This window comes from Dermochelys coriacea, chromosome 1 (assembly GCF_009764565.3).
Source record: "Dermochelys coriacea isolate rDerCor1 chromosome 1, rDerCor1.pri.v4, whole genome shotgun sequence".
Taxonomy (NCBI): Eukaryota; Metazoa; Chordata; order Testudines; family Dermochelyidae; genus Dermochelys; species Dermochelys coriacea.
The window spans coordinates 100,470,454-100,488,288 of record NC_050068.2 but is presented as its reverse complement, the minus strand read 5'-3'; the positions used below and the strand labels follow the sequence as shown (position 1 = coordinate 100,488,288).

Sequence of the window (17,835 nt, the reverse complement as noted above, 5' to 3'; positions counted from 1 at the left end):
GTAATTAAATAAGTGGTGTGTTTATTTTATAGCAGGACCCAAAATGTGCTAGGCACTATAGAGAAATATGACATCAGAAGATGTGGTTCCTGACCTGGTGTGCTTTCAGGATCAGAGCCTTTGATTGTAAACATTTACACTTGATTGATTTTTATCATTGTGAGTAGTCTCACTAAGATTAAATGGGGCCTTAAAAAAAGCAGAGCAGTCACCCTGGGGGTGGAAGGGAAAGTGCACCAAATGTTAGTTCCAACTTTAAAAATAATTATACAACACTATCCACATGTACTCTTCCCAGCTATTGTTAATTAATTGTGGATAAAATTCACAAGGGAGATTTAGGTACCACTATCATTCACAAGCCTATGTTCAGCTACTGCTTAAACTTATAGGCACCTAGATTTCCACCATTAAAGTCCCTGAGGTGTCTGCATTTTGGTTGGTAGGCATACATGTAAACACCTAAATCCTCACACCACTCAGCAGCTTGGTACGTAATTCATGCCTAAAGTCCACCTGGATTCTACAACTAGGTATCCCCCTATCTTGTCTTAGGGACCAGATCACATAGGCACGCTCAGTTATATCTAAATCCTTACAAAAGCAGCTGCTGCTGCGAGTAGGTACCTACATTTGAAATATTGATCTTTTAAGCTGCTTTCCTATGGGCTTTTCTGCAGAAATGAATGTAAATTAGTAATTTAGGGTGTTAGGCTACTGCTGAACGAGTGCAGGTAGACAGGTGCTAGAAAAAGGTAGGCAGGTGAGGTTACCTCACAGCACTGGTGGCAGGGGAGGCTGGGCCTATGCTGCCTGACTGGGATGGGAAGAAGAGGAGGAGTGGCACAGCTGATTTCTCCCTTGCTCCTCAACCTCCTCAGGTACTGCTCCTGGGGAACTGGGGCCATCAAAATAAACTTTGCCTTGATCAAAATTTCCCTCTAACCGTACGGCTCCTGAAGGTGGGGGCTGTCACATCACTAAAGCCCCTGCCCTTGGAGGGCTGCGCGCGCTTCCTCTCCTCTGCAGTTTTTGGCAGCTACTTCCCAAACAGACCCGCTCGCCTGGGAGCGAAAAGGAGACACGCTCTGAGAGGTGGCTTCAGGTGCTGGTGGGCTGCACGGGAGGGGGAACTCTCCGGGGCCACAGGTGCAGAGAAGGGCTTCAGGCTGGCGGCCTGTTTCTGCTCCTGTCTCCCTTTAGGCTCTCGCCCCGCTTTGGGAACCTACGGGAGGTCACTGGGCCGCTGCAGGTGTTTTTCTGTACGAAGGAACCTTCCTCTTTTTCCGCCTAGAAGCTCGTTTCGCTCTTCGCACGTGAGGCAGCGCTAGGTGGAGACGACGCTTAAGCCGGGAGGAGCCAGCGAGGCTCAGGGCCCCTTCGCCCGGCAGCGGGCGGCTGCGTGGGGGCCCAAGGGGCGCAAAGCAGCCGATGCAGCATCCCTGCGCGATCTGGTCCCCGGCCGCGCCGCCGAGATGCCCCGCGGCTGGGGGGCGGGGCGGCTGCAGGGCAGCGCCACGTGCAGCCAGACGCGGGGGGGCGCTCGGAGGCCGCGCGCTCTCAGCCCTCGGCTCACAGGCTCCCCGCGGGGGCGGAGACTCGAGGCTTTAGCATCAGCGAAGCCCTGCGCGCGGCGCCCTGAGCCTCACTCCCCCCACCCCCCCCCCGTGGCATCACGTGGCCCAGCTCGCCGCTCCCTGCGCATTCTCGGGAAGGGAGGAAGTAGGGGCGTTTCCACGGCAACGCCCTCTCTCCTGGCTCCGCCCCCTACCTGTGCCGCCGCCTGGCTCCTCCCTCCGTGCGCGCTCCGGGCTCTCCGCGGCCGCAGGGGTGGGGCCAGAGCTCGCCCAGACCCCGCCCTGAGAGTTGAGCTAAGCCGAACCCAGAAGCGGCCCAGGGAAGCGGGCACCAGCCGGGCAGAGGGACGCTCCGCCCAGGGGAGCAGCTTCGCGGGCAGCCAGCCAGCCAGGCTGGCGGGTGAGTACTAGCGGGGCGCGCGCGAGCCGTTGGCACCGTGAAAAAGCGGGACTCCCCAACTTCCCCTCCCCCAGCGAGGGAGCCGCCAGGACGGAAGTGATTGGCTCAAAGACGTCATGTGCCCGAGCTCACGGGGTCACGTGCCGCTCTGCCGCCGCAGCGTTTTGGCGGGAGGGAGCACACACGAGCGCTGCGCCTGTACAATGCTCTGGCCCTCGCCGAGGCCTGCGTGTACCAGGGGCAGGGCGGCTCCCTGCTTGAGTCTCGTCCCCGGAAGGTGTGTTGTGATGGTTCAGCACATCCCTTCCTGTCTGTTTTGTTTTTGCCATCCATCTCTTCCTGCAGACTCTGCCTTCCCATTGCTTTGTGGGGACCGGGGGAAGATGTCCTGCTCAAATTCCCATTTGGTGCGGAATTGTTTGACTTCTGCTGCAGTGTACTGCGCCCCATCGTCTGAGTATAGCACATCTGACATGACGTATCTTAAAAAAATGTGCCTTTAGTTTCCTGATTGCTGTTGTTGCCTGAGTGTCCTCCAGATAGTCCACCTCCCAGAAATTAAAGTAGTAAGCTACTGTAACCATGCACTTCTTGTCATTAAAAGTGGATAGGTCTGTTCTGACCTTTCTCCAGGCCATTAGATGACTCTTTATCCTGGTGTATCCATCTGTTAATATTAGCATTTAAATCTGTTTGGTCTCCTTTAAACAAAATTCTGGCTTGCATTCACAGCTCATCCCTCATCTGGTAATGGGAGGTAACCTCCTGTGGCACTTGCTTCTTGCAATCTGGAGTATGAACCCTTTTAATGCCTGTAAACCCTGTCCTGTTCGGTGCTTTGTTGAGTTGCCTGGAGCTTTCCGTAAGAGATGCAAAAGTATGTTCACAGACTCTAATTCCTGTTCTGCAGAGCCATTTGTGTTGTACTCTGAAAGTTATGCCCTGCTCAGTGTATCGGGCACCAGTGGTTACTTTGCTTGGCAACCTCGTATCTTCTTCTCATAGATCTGGAGTTTCAGCAACATGTGGTCTAGTCAGATGGATGCACTCACCAGTGGCTTCTTCACAAAGCATCCTAATGGTTTAGGACTAGACTGCATGCCCACCTAGATCCCAGAGGTCAACTAATGGAATTGTTGAGCCAGCAGCTCCTCTTCTATATGAGTATATTTCCTTCCTGTGTCTGTCAGGGTTGTACTAGCAAATACTATGGGCTGCCGGCTTTGCAGCACTAACATGCTGCTCCTCTTTCTCCTTGTGAGCTATCACACTGTAGTTCTAGCTGTTCCTCAAGGCTGTAGTGCTTTAGAACTGGTGTTTCACTTATGATTTTCTTTACACTTTTCAAACACATGTTTTCGGGTCTCTGACCATTCCCATGCTGAATCATTGTGTTTTAATTATTTGAAGAGTTAACAGGCTTCTGTAGGTGTGCACTGAACCTGGAGATAGGTGGCTGTCCCTATAAATTGTTGGACTCCCTTCATATCCTTAGATCTGAGCATTTCCTTCATGGTTCTCAGTTTTTCAGCAGAGAGCTAATATAATGCCAACTTTTTTTTTTTTTTAAGGCTCCAGAGTTGGTTTTCGGCTTACTGGCATGTAATTGCCAACTTCAGATTCAGGAAGGTTAGTTGAAACTAGTAAAGAACAGATTTATCAGACACACAGGGCTGGTGCAACCACTAAGCGAACTAGGCAGTCGCCTAGGGCGCCAAGTGGTTGGGGGCGCCAAAAAGTGTCAGCTTGCGGGGGCGGCGAGCCCCAGCCATGGAGGAGCTGGCGCGGCGCTGGGAGGGCAGCAACCCTGCAAAGGCGGCAGTGCCGCTAGCGGGGAGCAACTGCGCACCCTGCGCAGGCTGTGGCCTGGCATGGTGCCCCCTCCCCTTGGGGGGGCTGCTGCAGGAGATGCATGTGGGCACCAGCCCCCATGCGCAACCCCCCAGCTCCCTCCTCACCATGCTCAGGTTCTGCAGTTCCTGGGAGTGTGAGCCGCCGCTGCCTCAGCACTCTGCGAGGGAGGGGCTGTGCATGCAGCGGTGTGTTTTGCCTCCACATGGAGCCAGTGGCTCAAGAGGGATGGGCATGGTATGGGGAGTCCGGGGGCCAGTCAGGGAGTAGGGGGGGTTGGATGGATTGGGAGTTCTGGGGGGGGTTGTCAGGGGGCAGGGAGTGGTTGGATGGGGCGTGGGAGTCCCAGGGGTCTGTCTGGGGGCGGGGATGTGGATAAGGGTTGGGGCAGTCAGGGGACAACTGGGGAGTAGGATCGTAGGGGGGCAGTTAGGGTGGGGGTCCCAGGAGGGGACAATCAGGGGACAAGGAGCAGGGGGGTTGGAGGTTCAGAGGGGGCAGTCAGGAGGTGGGAAGTGGGAGTGAGTGGATCGGGCTCTCCCCATCCTCTTCTTTGATTGTTGAAATATGGTAACCCTATGGGGGGGCGTGTCTGCTCCCCGCTAGTGGCGCTGCCGCCTTTGCAGAGCTGCTGCACCCCTGTGCCGTGCTGGCTCCTCCAGGGCTGGGGCTCGCCATCGCTGCAAGCGGGACGCTTTGGCTCTCTGGTGCCTCCAGAAGGTGGCTCTTCCCTGCCGAGCTGCTGCAGTGGCCCAAGTCTGGCAAAGCCAGTGAGTGGACTCGGGGCGGGGGGCCGCCGGGGTGGGGTGGGGTGGGCTCGGCTTACGGGGAGGCTATGCACCCTCCAGGGGAGTTCAGGGGACGGGGAGGGTGGAACTTGGTCTGGGGAGCAGCCCCTGGGCACAGCTGGCCCCTGAGGTCTATAAAGGGTTGTTGGGACTTGCCCCTCAATGAACCGATGTGCGGGTGGGCGTACAAGGTGGAAGTTTTGCTTGGGGCGCAAAATATCCTTGCACCGGCCCTGCAGACACATAGGTGAAAAAGATATGTTGGGGAAGAGTCAACACAGTTTTTCTAAATGGAAATCATGTCTCACCAGTCAATTAGAATTCTTTGATGATATCAACAAGCATGTGGACAAGGGTGATACAGTGTATGTGGACTTTCAGAAAGCCTTTGACAAGGTCCCTTGCTAAAGGTTCGTAAGCAAAGTAGTCAGTCATCGTTATAAGAGGGAAGGTCCTCTTATGGATCAGTAATTAGTTAAAAGATAGGAGACAAAGGGTATAAATAAATGGTCAGTTTTCACAATGGAGAGAGCTAAATAGCAGTGTCCCCCAAAGATCTATATTGGCACTGGTGCTATTCAACATACTCATAAATGATCTGGAAAAAGGGGTACTCGGTGAGGTGGCAAAGTTTGCAGACCATACATAGTTACTCAAGATAGTTAAGTCCAAAGCTGACTGCAAAGAGTTAGAAAGGGATCTCACAAAATTGGGTGACTGGGCAAGAAAATGGCAGATAAAACTCGGTGTTCATAAATGCAAAGTAATGCACATTGTTTTTTACTTATAGTTGGGATGTTTTCCAATGGGGTCTAAATTAACTGTTACCACACAAGTAAAAAATCTTGGAGTCATCTTGGATAGTTCTTTAAACTTCTGCTCAATATGCAGTGGCAATAAAAAAGCTAACAATGTTAGGAACCTTTTGGGAAAGGGATAGATAATAAGACATAATACCACTATATGAATGCTTGGTACACATACACATTCAACACTGTGCAGTCCTGGTCACCACATCTCAGAAAAGGTATACTAGAACTAGAAAAAGTACAGAGAAAGGAAATAATGATTAGGGTATGTAACAGCTTCTATATGAGGAAATATGAAAAAGATTGGGACTGTTCACTTTAGAAAAGAGACGACTAAGGGAGGGTATGATAGAGATCTATAAAATCACTAATCTTGTGGAGAAAGTGGATTATCAAGTGTTATTTACCCCTTCACATAACAAGAGCCAGGGGTTTACCCAATTAAATTAAAACAGTAGTACCTCGGCATTATGAACACCTTGGGAATGGAGGTTGTTCATAACTCTGAACAAAATGTTATGGTGATTCTTTCAAAAGCTTACAACTGAACAGTGGCTTAATATAGCTTTGAAGCTTTAAAATGCAGAAGAAAAATGCTGCTTTTCCCTTTTTTTTTTTTAGTAGTTTATGTTTAACACAGTACTAGATTTACTTTTTTTGTTAGTTTTTTTGGGGAGCTAGGGGGGAGTCTCTGCTACTCCCTGATTGCACGCTTCTGGTTCTAAATGAGGTGTGTGATTTACTGGTCAGTTCAGAGTTAGTCTGTATTCACAAAAAGAAAAGGAGTACTTGTGGCACCTTAGAGACTAACAAATTTATTTGAGCATAAGCTTTTGTGAGCTACAGCTCACTTCATTGGCTGCATACATGCATGCATACTGTATGCTCACAAAAGCTTATGCTCAAATAAATTTGTTAGTCTCTAAGGTGCCACAAGTACTCCTTTTCTTTTTACTGGTCAGTTCATAACTCTTGTGTTTGTGACTTCTACTGTAGGCAGCAGGTTTAAAACAAACATAAAGAAGTACTAGTCCAGACAATGCACTGTCAACCTGTGGAACTCATTGCCAGTGAATGTTGTGAAGGCCAAAAGTATAACTGTATTCAAAAAATAATTAGATAAGTTCATGAGGGATAGGTCTGTTGATGGCTATTAGCCAACGTAGGGTCAGGATGCAAACCCATGCTCTTGGTGCCCCTAAACCTCCAACTGCTAAAAGCTGGAATTGGATGAATCACTCAACCAACTGCCCTGTTCTGTTCATTCCCTCGGAAGCATCTGACATCAGCCACAGTGAGAAGACAGAATACTGGGCTACATGGCTTATCAGTCTGATGCAGTGTGGCCATGCTTATGTTCTTATGGAGCCAATCAGGCAGCCTATTACAGGCCAGCTGTGCTCATTAGATTGCCCAGACACTGGTTCTGCTGCAGGCCCTGATTTTTGAGAGTCTGGAATCTCTCAGAAGTCTACAGTGGTTTATTATAGAGCACCTCAGTTCTTCTCATCTTCAGTTTGCCTGCATTGAGTCTAATATCCTGCTCCCAGCAGTTGTCCAGGTGGTGTTGTAACTTGGTATTATGGTCCTGGATAGCCTCTTCCTTGATCTCTCCTTCTGCACAATAAAAATTGTAATCTGCTACAGTCTTGATGCCTAGGTTTCCCTCTAATCCCTGGTTCAGTTTGCACAGGAACACCTCTGAGACCTGGCTGATGCCCACAAGCAACAGTACTTGCTAAAAGGTGTGATAAAGATTCTTAGAAAAAAGAAAAGGAGTACTTGTGGCACCTTAGAGACTAACAAATTTATTAGAGCATAAGCTTTCGTGAGCTACAGCTCACTTCATCGGATGCATCCGATGAAGTGAGCTGTAGCTCACGAAAGCTTATGCTCTAATAAATTTGTTAGTCTCTAAGGTGCCACAAGTACTCCTTTTCTTTTTGCGAATACAGACTAACACGGCTGCTACTCCAAAAGATTCTTAGGTGGCTGGAGGTCTCATCAACCTCAATATTCAGACCCCATTCTTCTCATCAATTGTGAATACTTTCGCTCTAGATAAATAGGATAGTATGTGTGACACAGAGGTCCAGTTGTGATTCTCTACTCTGTGTTTAACTTTTATCAGACCTGCCATACTCACTGCACGTCACAAACTGTTGTCATAATATTTATGTAAAAGGTGACATGTAATATATCTTTTGGAATCTAATAACCAGTCATTAATGTCACTGTGAAATGTTTGCAACAACTCTGTAGATGAAATTATGGATACGCTGATGTCGTATCCTGGAGACTGCAGACACCCAAAGGTGACAAAAACAGGTTTCTTCTGTATAAAGGAGAAAGAAAATATGGTGGCAGGCTCTGACCTGTTCTCTTTGGGTCATCCAGTAGCTAGCACTCCTGCAGTTTTGTAAGAGAGAAGATGTCATCCTAACAGCATCCAAATGCCAGAGTGCAAGGAGCTCACTGGTAGTAGTAATGAGTTTCAGATGGCCTGACCATTTCAGTGTACCTCAACTCACTATAGTTATAATCTGTACCTAAAAGGTGTCATGTAATATGTCATGGGAAAACTAACAACTCACTGATCATTAAGATTCTTGTATGATGTATGTATGCAGTTTGTGTTAAGAGTTATGTATATAAGATGGATTATGACTGAAGTGTATTTTAAACCAGGCATGTCAGGGAGAGTTGATAAACAGGTCTGCCCTAGACAAAGGACTGTGTTTGCTTCTCTGATCAGCTCAGTCATTAGGCAGAGATAATGAAAGTCCATTTACATAGTAGGTGAACAAAGCTATCAAACTAACACATGGGGTAGGAAACAGCTTGGCATCTACACCCCAGCAGGGAAGAGAAATTTTATCTGGGCAATAAAGATGGGGGGGGTCTGAACCTGAAGTGATAAGCAATTGAATCAACTGATTGGATATAATATTCCTGTATTATAAAAAGTATAATGAGTGAGGTGTTGTATGAAAGTCTATGACAACAATGGCGAGTAATGTAATTGTGAATTGTATGTATTAACCGTACATAAGGAATTATGGATGCTTGTTAATATTATGCTTTACGGTCTGTGCCCAAACAAGGGGAAAAGCAGGTCTCTCCTTGACAGGAGTGACCATTCTACCTGTCTCCAATGAAATTAAGCAAGGTATGATCAAAAACAGTTGAAGCCCCATTTACATTCAGATCTTCAGGGGGATGGGAAGACCTCAGGAAGGAAAGAACAGCATGAAGTCATCCTGCCTCTTGAAACAAGATCATTGACCCTCAGAGTATATAAGCACGGATAGAAGCCATTTTGTCATTCATCACTAGATAGACACAATGGGCCGAGCTCTTGGAAGCTTAGAAAGATGGGTCCTTCAACCAAGGGGCAAAGTGGTGGGAGGGAAGGGAATTGAAGTCTCTGGGAACTGAGTATAGGTGAGAGACCTGCCTAGGCAAAGATTTTTCACCTAGGAAGACAAAGGAAGCCAACATCTTGTACTTCTGTGGAAGGTCCTAGCTGAGGGAAGGTCAGCCACGGCATTTCAGGCACCAAGGGTTACAGGGAAGGTGGTGACACAACTCTTCACTGGTCCAAATTGCACCCTGAAGTGTGATAGTATGTCCTCAATTGCTGGTAATGGGTAGTGACTTTTCAATGCGTTGTTCAATGGTTTTGGAATTTACCTGGAGGCTTTCTCACCGCTATGAGGCTGCTGAGCCACTTTGCTCTAATTTCAATGGCTGTAATGATGCCTCTTCTTGGCAGGCTGGCCAGTCGCTTCTTCAGTAGGTCCATGGAACATTTCGTTTTGATAATCTGGCCTACATATGGAGGTCTATTTCTGACTTCAGCATGATCTTCAGGTGTCTATCTCCTTGAAATATGTCTTTAGATTCTGTTAGAATGGTGGGCAGGAGCCACCGTGACCACCTCTTTTTCTTATATTGAGGATATTCTGGTGGTGTACTGTGATCAAATTCATGGCTTGCACTGCCCTCTGTCCAGCAGTAGATGGTATTTCTGTATCAACTGCTATAAATCCAAATGATGATGATTCTTGTTTCATGGGTTTCTTATTGACAGGCCCATTGGTCTCAGAATGGTTTTATTGTACATCACCAGCACTTGGTCACTTTTCTGCACTCTAATATTGTTGTTTATCAATATTGCTGGGTTTACACTGCAGCTTGCTCCATAATTTGGCTAGCATTAAATTAGTCATTTGTATAATATCACAGTTGCAAATATGGCAGTAGAACGGCTGACAGACTTCTTCTGCAATATGTGTACAATGAGAATCTTTGAATCTGCTAGAGTCAACGTGCAGATATCCTCCTCTTCATTGGAACTCTCTATATCCTCAGTGACTGCATGCACTGCTGGTTTTTAGTTCCTAGAGAAGTTATGGAATTGGGACATGAAGTGGTTTTGTTTCTTGTCCTGTTCAAGTGAGCGTTTTTCTTTCTGCCTTTTTGTGTTGCTTTCCACAAAATATATATACTGAACCAGGATGGCTTCATTCTTGGTTGATCCATATCTATCGTGCTTCCTGAGTTCCTTTAGCCTGAGTCCGCTGTGTACTTTTGTTATGCACTAGTGGCTGTTACAGTTCTGGGGACATTCATAGAGTTTTTAAGGCAGGAGGGACCAGTAGGTCAATTAGTCTGACATCCTGTATATCACTGGCCACCAACACCGCTAGCGTCTGCATGCTAAAACCAACAACAGAAATGAGATCCACAGGAGACTATGCTGTTATGTGACACAGGTAAAGAATAGAAAGAACTGAGGTGCACCAGTGTTCAAGGCCCTTTTAATGCCAGGGAAATGATTAAATGAGGTAAAACTAGATCAAGGGTTCTTAAACTTTATTGTATCGCGACCCCCTTCTGACAACAAAAGTTACATGATCCCAGGTGGAAGGGCCAAAGCCTGAGCCTACTGCCCTAGGCAGGGGGGCCAAAGCTGAAGCCCAAGGGCTTCAGCCCCAGGCAGGGGACTGTAACCTGAGGCCTGGCGCCGAGGGCTGAAGCCCTTTGGCTTTTGCTTTGGCCTCGGGCGGTGGGGCTTGGGCTTCAGCCCCAGGCCCCAGCAGGTCTAATGCCAGCCCTGGTGACCCCATTAAAAAGGGGTCATGACCCACTTTGGGGTCACGACCCACAGTTTGAGAATCGCTGACCTAGATAATCACAAGTGACCCACATCTGCATGATGCAGAGGAAGGTGAAAAACTGCCAGGGTCCCTGCCAACCTGACCCCAGGGGAAAATTCCTTCTTGACCCCATGTATGGCAATGACTATGAGAATGTGAGCTAACACCTGAAAGAGAGAATGCTTGGTGCACCTCAGATCCTGGCCCACCCTGTCCAATGTCCTGTCACTAGTTGTAGCCATCCGTGATGCTTCAGAGGAAGGTGATTTAAAAAAACACTCAAAAAACTAGAATTCACTGGGGGGGAAATATCTCTTCCTGACTTCTGCCAATGGCCAGCTGAAATCCTGAAGCATGAGCTTTAGGAACAGAAGATATAAATATATAACAGCAAGGGAGCCGCAGGGCTGTTGAGCCCTGCCCCCATCCATCACAAGCAAGTCCATCATATAATTGTACTCATAAAGTTGTCCATCTGTCTCTTAAAATTTGGGGGGTGTTCCAGAGCCCCACCTCTCTGATGGTTAGAAACCTTCTAATTTCCAGTCTGAATTTGTTTATGGCCACTTTACAACCATTTGATCTTGTGCCAGCATTGTCCTTTAACTTAAATAGCTCATTCTCTAGGGTTAGATCTGTTTTTCTCAACAATCTCTCTTGTAAACTGGGAATCTAGTGTTCCACAAATGATTCTTTCTTTAATTAGGGAATCTTTAATGTCTCCAAAGTTATAGGTGGATGCCAGAGTTCTCAGCTCTGTAATATAAGTATCTATTCCCTCTTCTGTTTCTTGGTTTTGTGTTAAAAAAACAAAACAGTTTCTCCATACAATCTCAATCTGTCTGGGGTCACAGTACTAGGGTTGCCAACCCTCCAGGATTGGCCTGTAGTCTCCAGGAATTAAAGATTAATCTTTAATTAAAAATTATGTCATGTGATTATATCTCCAGGAATGCGTCCAATGAAAATTGACAGCCCTACACAATACTCAAATACTTTCAGTTTGTTCCAGTGTTTCGAGCATTATTCCTGGCTAAAGTTTGTTTCTCACTTCTTGAATTTTTTTCCCCAATGAGATATTTAAAAAGCTTTACCTTTATATTTCCATCTTTACCCCCAAGGGCAGCTCTGTATGCAAACTCAGTTCTTGATTCTGCTGCTACGTACTTGTGCAAGACTTCTTTTCTGTGGAAATCCAGCATTCACAGTGGTCTGAGTCCCTTCATGCCTGTTGTTTTGTTTCTAGATGCTGCTTTGTTTGCCTGCTAATTACACTCTTTTCCTTGCTATGGGTTTTGCTAGAGTGACTGCTTCCATCATGTTTCATATACTACATGCTGGGTAATAACACAAGGACTCCATGTTTCTAAAATTAAACTGGCTCTTTATTAAGAGAACTACTTACAGAGGTGTTGCAACTGCAGCTGACATTCCAGCCACATGTACACTGACTGGCTTCCTGATGCCTTCTCCAAACACTTCTCTCCAGCAACCTGTGCTCCTCCATCCAAGTTCAATGCAGGCTGCACAATGGAGATTCATAAAGATTCTCGCAATAGAAACTATTAGAATGCTCTTGCATTCAGTTTTATGTTCAGTATTACTTTTGAAGCAGGAGCTTTCTGAGATTCAAGAAAGCTTTATGGTTTAGAGAGCAGGGGCCTCAGGGCTGAGTTGTTAGTAAGAAGCTTTGCTTACTGAATTGGGTGTTGAATGTCCTTTCTGCTTGGAAATGGCAGAAAAGGACTTCAGAACCCCTGCTGTAAAGCCTAAATGTAGAATCTTGTTTGAATTGCAGTGTTTCCTGGCTTGAAGCTGTGTAAAACAGCCATTAAAGTTGAAAAGAAAACCATACAGTTTCATGAGCAACCTGGAATCCCTGTTAATTGGCTTGGGAAGTTTCACCCCTTGAGGTACAGCAAATATCTGACCTTAGAACTAAATATTTCAGGATAATGTATAGAGTTGCTCCAGTTCATCTCTGCTCAAGCATCCTCTTAAGCTTCCTGTTTAAGTACTATATATCTATACTCCAACATGTTTCCAAGACAAAGTACTTTATCACACTGGATTTAGGAATATAACTAGAGTTGACAAAACTCAGTGCTGCCCTGCCAGTGTTTCTCAGTTTGGATATGGTACAAACACCTCTGGGATTGGAAGGGTAACTCAGATTTTGGCACCCCTTCTGAAGGAACCGGAGACCAGTTTGTCACATGCAGGCCACCTAACTGCAAACTGATGGTAATGACTTTCAGTTACTCTGACCTGTGCTGGATTTGAACCAGCGAGCTGAAGGGAAGTTGAAAGGTTTCATGCTCTCTTATCAGCTCCTGAATGTCCAGTTTCCTTCTGGATTTCATGTATCCCATAAGCCAGAAGGGACAATTGTGATCATTTAGTCTGATCTCCTGTTGAACACAGGCCACAGAACTTCTCTAAAATAATTACTAGAGAATATTATTTAGAAAAACATCCAATCTTAATTTAAAAACTGTCAATGACGGAGACTCCACTATGATTCTGGGTAAATTCTTTCAGTGGTTAATTACTCTCACTATTTTTTAAAAAAATAATAATTATGCTTTATTTCCAGTCTGAACATGGCTAGCTTCAGTTTCCAGCCATTGGATTGTGTTGTACCTTTCTCTGCTAGATAGAAGAGACTGTTATTAAATATTTGTTCCCCATGTGGATACTATAGACTGGAATCAAGTCACACCTTACTCTTCTCTTTGTTAAGCTCCAAGAGCTCAATCACTATAAGGCATGTTTTCTAAGCCTTTAATCATTCTTGTGGCTATTCTCTGAACCCTCATCAGTCTATCAATATCCTTCTGGTGCCCACAATTCAAGAACTGGACACAGTATTCCAGCACCGGTCCCACCAGTGCCAAGTACAAATAAAAATAACCTGTTTACTCCTACTCAGGATTCCCTTATTTATGCAACCCAGGATCAGATTAGCTCTCTTGGACAGTGTGTCACAGCAGAAGCTCATGTTGAGCTGATTTTCCACCAAATCTTTTTTTCAGAGTTGCTACTTCCTAGGATAAAGTACCCTATCTTGTAAGTGTACGCATTTATAGAAAAGTAACTCGAATTCTCTCAATGTGTAACTCTCAGTGTGTTACAAATTATTAAAATACATAGACCAAAATTTTCAGTTTTGGGTGCCTCCTAAATTTGTATTAGCCACCTAAATAAGTGATCTGATTTTTTTTTCAGAGGTGATGGGCACCCACAAATCCAATTAGCACTCTTTCCTCTGCAAATCAAACCACTTATTTGGTGACATAAATATTAATTTTGAGAGCCTAACTTTAGGCACCCTAGTCTGAAAACTTTGGAGCATAGCTGGCTTCAGTGTATATCTTACTGTGCAATGAAGGCTAGGGTAGGGACCTCTAGCACCCTTCCTCATTCAATATGAACTGTACTCTGCCATGTACATTGGCCAAACCGGACCATCTCTAAGTAAAAGAATAAATGGACACCAATTAGACGTCAAGAATTACAACATTCAAAAACCAGTCGGAGAACACATCAATCTCTCTGGTCACTCGATTACAGATCTAAAAGTCGCAATATTATTACAAAAAAACTTCAAAACCAGACTCCAACAAGAGACTGCTGCATTGGAATTAATTTGAAAACTGGACACCATGACATTAGGCTTGAATAAAGACTGGGAGTGGATGTGTCATTACACAAAGTAAAACTATTTACCCATGTTTATTTCCCCCCCCCCCCACTGTTCCTCACACATTCCTGTCAACTACTGGAAATGGCCCAGCTTGATTATCACTACAAAAGATTTTTTTTCCTCTCCTGCTGGTAATAGTTTACCTTACCTGATCACTCTCGTTCCATGTATATGGTAACACCCATTGTTTCATGTTCTCTGTGTATATAAAATCTCTGATATATTTAAAATATTATTTTTTTCTTTAGCTATTTTTATAGCCGGTGCTTCCCACAGCTCTCATTGGCTGGGAATGGTGAACCGCGGCCACTGGGAGTTCCTGGTAGCCATGCCTGAGGACGGTCAATGTCGTTTGCAAAATGTCTTGCAGCCTGCAATCAGATTACCCTGATGGGCCGCATGTGGCCTGCAGGTTGCCCACCATTGCTTTAGGCACTCCAAATGCTTAGTTCTACAGGTTCTAGTCCTCCATGGGTTCCTATTAACACACAGATTGTGGTGATGTAACAAAGCATTAGTAGGACAAATACTCTACACAATTACTTTAACAGCTGCAAGAAAATTAATTAATCCAACGGTTTCTAACTCAGCCCTTAGACTAGAGGCAGTCCATTAAAAAGGTATAAGGTCCCATCATTGCAATCCCTTCACACCATGATCCTGCTGCAGCTAGTGCTGGCCCTCTTCCTATCTAGCCTTTCCTCTGCAGTCAGCTCCCATGATGTTGCCACTGGCCTGCGATTCCTGTTTTCACACAGCCACTAGCTCTATTCTGCGATTGAACCATTCTTACCTCAAATGTTGTTTCCTTTTCTTATAGTCCATGGGTTATGGAGCCCTCTACTGGCAATGTTAGACTGAGTAACAGTGCTATTACTAGAGTGGCTAGATCCTTCCACCCTCAGCTGAGCTGGAATGAATAGAAGTTACCTAATAATAAGGCAGCAGGTTCTTTTATGATTTTCCATTTGAAGACTGAAAATAGTATAAACTCTTCACTCTGTTCATTGGAAAAAGATGGAAGAAAAAGTATGAAGACGATGGAGGTGATAACAAGAATAACAGACATCCTATGAACAGAAGTGGATTAAGATATATTGGGGCCCTTGGCATAAAGAACATCTGCTCCCCCACGTCCCTCCACCATGGGGTTCTGCCCCCTGCTCCTTCCCTTTCCCTCAGGGCCCTGCCTCCTGGCCTCGCCAGAAGCCAGACCATGGTAAGAGCTGTCCGGGGAGTCCTGGACCCTCCACCTGCCCTGGGCAGTGTGTCCTGGGCGGCGTGCCCTGAGGGGGCAGGGATAAGGGCTGGGGGCTGTTCTTGGGCACTCTGGCCCCCTGCCCAAGGCAGGTGCAGGGTCCGGGGCTTCCCACAGCTGCCCAGGCTCCCTGGGCAGCTCTTACCACAGCCTAGGGCAGTGGTCCCCAAAACTGTGGATCACATACCACTAGGGGGGCATGGAGGAACATTCAGGGGTGGGGGAGGGGTGTGGCAGGGTCCATCCCTACTCCCAGCCCTGCTCTGGCCCCAGCCCCAGCTGTGGCTCTGCTCCTGCCCACACCACCACACACAAACCCTGACTGTGGGCCCTAGCTCCCGGGGAATGGGAGGGCATGGACCGGCTAAGAGGGGAGGAGCGTGATTGAAAAAGTTTGGGGACCCCTGGCCTAGGATGACCCTACATCCCATTTTGGCCCCAGACGTCCCAACATTTGTGGCAAAACTGAGCATTTGTCCCAGCTTAGAGCAGCTCCACACGAGGGAGAGGAAGGGTGAAAGGGGCTCAGAGTAGTTCCACGCTGTGGGGGGAGAAGGAGGGAGGGAGAGAGAGAGGGGCTGGCTCCAGCCCCGCACAGTAGGGGCCCCTTCACGCCAGGCCAGGTGGTGGGGGCCCTCAGTTGAGCATTGGTTGGGGGGGCGCTTTTGTCTGGCACAGGTGGCCTCGGATCAGCTCAGCGTGGGGCTTGGGTGAGCAGCACTCAGCCAGCTCTGCTGAGTCTGCCTGGGTGGGGCAGGGGGAATTGCTCACCACAAGCTTCACTGGATGTGCTGGAGGTGGGGATGAAGAGGGGGAGGGGGAGAGAGGAGGAGCAGGGGGCATAGCTAGAGTTCCAGCCACTCCTGCGGGGCCCCCCAATTGGCCGGAACCCTATTGGGACATATGGTAATTCGCCACTGCCTATGAATGATTGATGACAGAAACTTGGTTGGACTGGAGCCCATCAGTGAGCTCAGGTTTATGCTGGTAGTGGGGCTTGAGCTCAGGGAGCTGATCTTTGTATCTGGATGTGTGGGTGGAAAAATCAGAGAGCTTTGGCAAGGATAGAGTTGTAATCAGCTACAATTGGGTGAGGGGACTAAACTGACCTAAGGAGGGATCAAGAAAAAATATTGCTCATGGAGAAGTGAAGGGGGGACCAGGTGTCCTAGTGAAGACATGCACTTAGTGTCACCTTCTCTACTATTTGAATAAACTTTGCTTTGAGGGATAACCCTCAGAAGTATACACTTCAAAGGTTAACTGGACTATAAAATAAAAGGGCAGAAACCCACAAGCTCTCTCTCTCTTTCTCCTAAGGAGACAAAGGAACCAGTCCTTTGACTTCGGGGGAGATCCTGACCTGAGAGTTTGGTCAGCTGTGTTGCTGGGAACCTGTGGTAAGGACTTTACCTTGAACCAAATCTAGCTTGTTAAAACGCTTCATAGCAGGTAAAACTTACCTTTATTTGTCTTTAATACTTGATACTTGAATTCACTTAAAATCCTAACTCTTTGTAGTTTAAATAAACTTATTTTATTTTTTTAATCTAAACCAATGCAGTGCTGCATTTAAACTGATCTGTTTGGTAACTCCAGTTAAATTAGCAGGCTGTTAAATATTGGCCCTTTACAGAGACAACAGACCTTTAATGTCTGAACTACCCAGGAAAGGGAAGAACTCGTTTTGGGGGGGAAAAATTCAGGCCTGGGAGTGTGCTAGAATCACCCTGCAAGTAGTAACCAAGGCTGGTGGAAGCCAGAGTGTGACCGGTACAGTGGAGTCGCATCTTACGTGGGGGTTAGGTTCTAAAGTCAGCATGTAAGGCTAAAATCGCATATAGTCAAAATTACCCTTGAAAATCCCTTAAATTGCCCATAAAGTACAGTATACTGTATATGGTTTTGTGTATAGAACCCTGTACAGTAATATGTATACTGTAATTTACAGTATATAATAGAGTACATATGCAAAATATAATTTTACAGTACTGTATTTTTAATTACAGGGGGGTGTCAGGGCTTGATGTTGATCCAGGAGACGAAGGTGACGGAGAGCTTGGGTGGTGGGGAGCGAGTCACAGATGAAGTGGTTGGCTCTGGTTCAGCTCGAGAAGTTGATTGCATAGGCCCATCTGCTGCTGGTTGTTTTTCCGTGAAAAACATGGTGATCGGCAACTGTCGCTGTTGTCTCTTGAGCTGCTCAAACATTTCTTGATACGGTCTCAAATCGTCTGTAATACTACATGTGATTTTGAGACTACATTCCATAGAGGGATCGTAT

At 46.5% G+C, this 17,835-nt stretch overlaps 1 protein-coding gene across 4 annotated transcripts in view; it reads left to right on the top strand.

Annotated features, from left to right (window-relative positions):
• Nucleotides 1–1,466: 1,466 nt before the first annotated feature.
• GGACT (gamma-glutamylamine cyclotransferase) overlaps nucleotides 1,467–17,835 on the top strand; it is a 36,218-nt gene continuing 19,849 nt past the window's right edge. The window contains exons 1-2 of one of the 4 annotated variants that reach the window (XM_038386631.2): nucleotides 1,842–1,977; nucleotides 16,872–16,951. Coding sequence is in view for 2 of the 4 variants with exons in the window: in XM_038386626.2 (XP_038242554.2) it covers nucleotides 1,476–1,977 (502 nt within the window). In the remaining 2 variants the exon portion in view is untranslated. Of the gene's footprint in view, nucleotides 1,978–2,709; nucleotides 2,855–16,871; nucleotides 16,952–16,982; nucleotides 17,004–17,835 lie in introns of those variants that run through there. The other 3 variants (XM_043504727.1, XM_038386626.2, XM_043504729.1) reach the window with 3 other exon arrangements.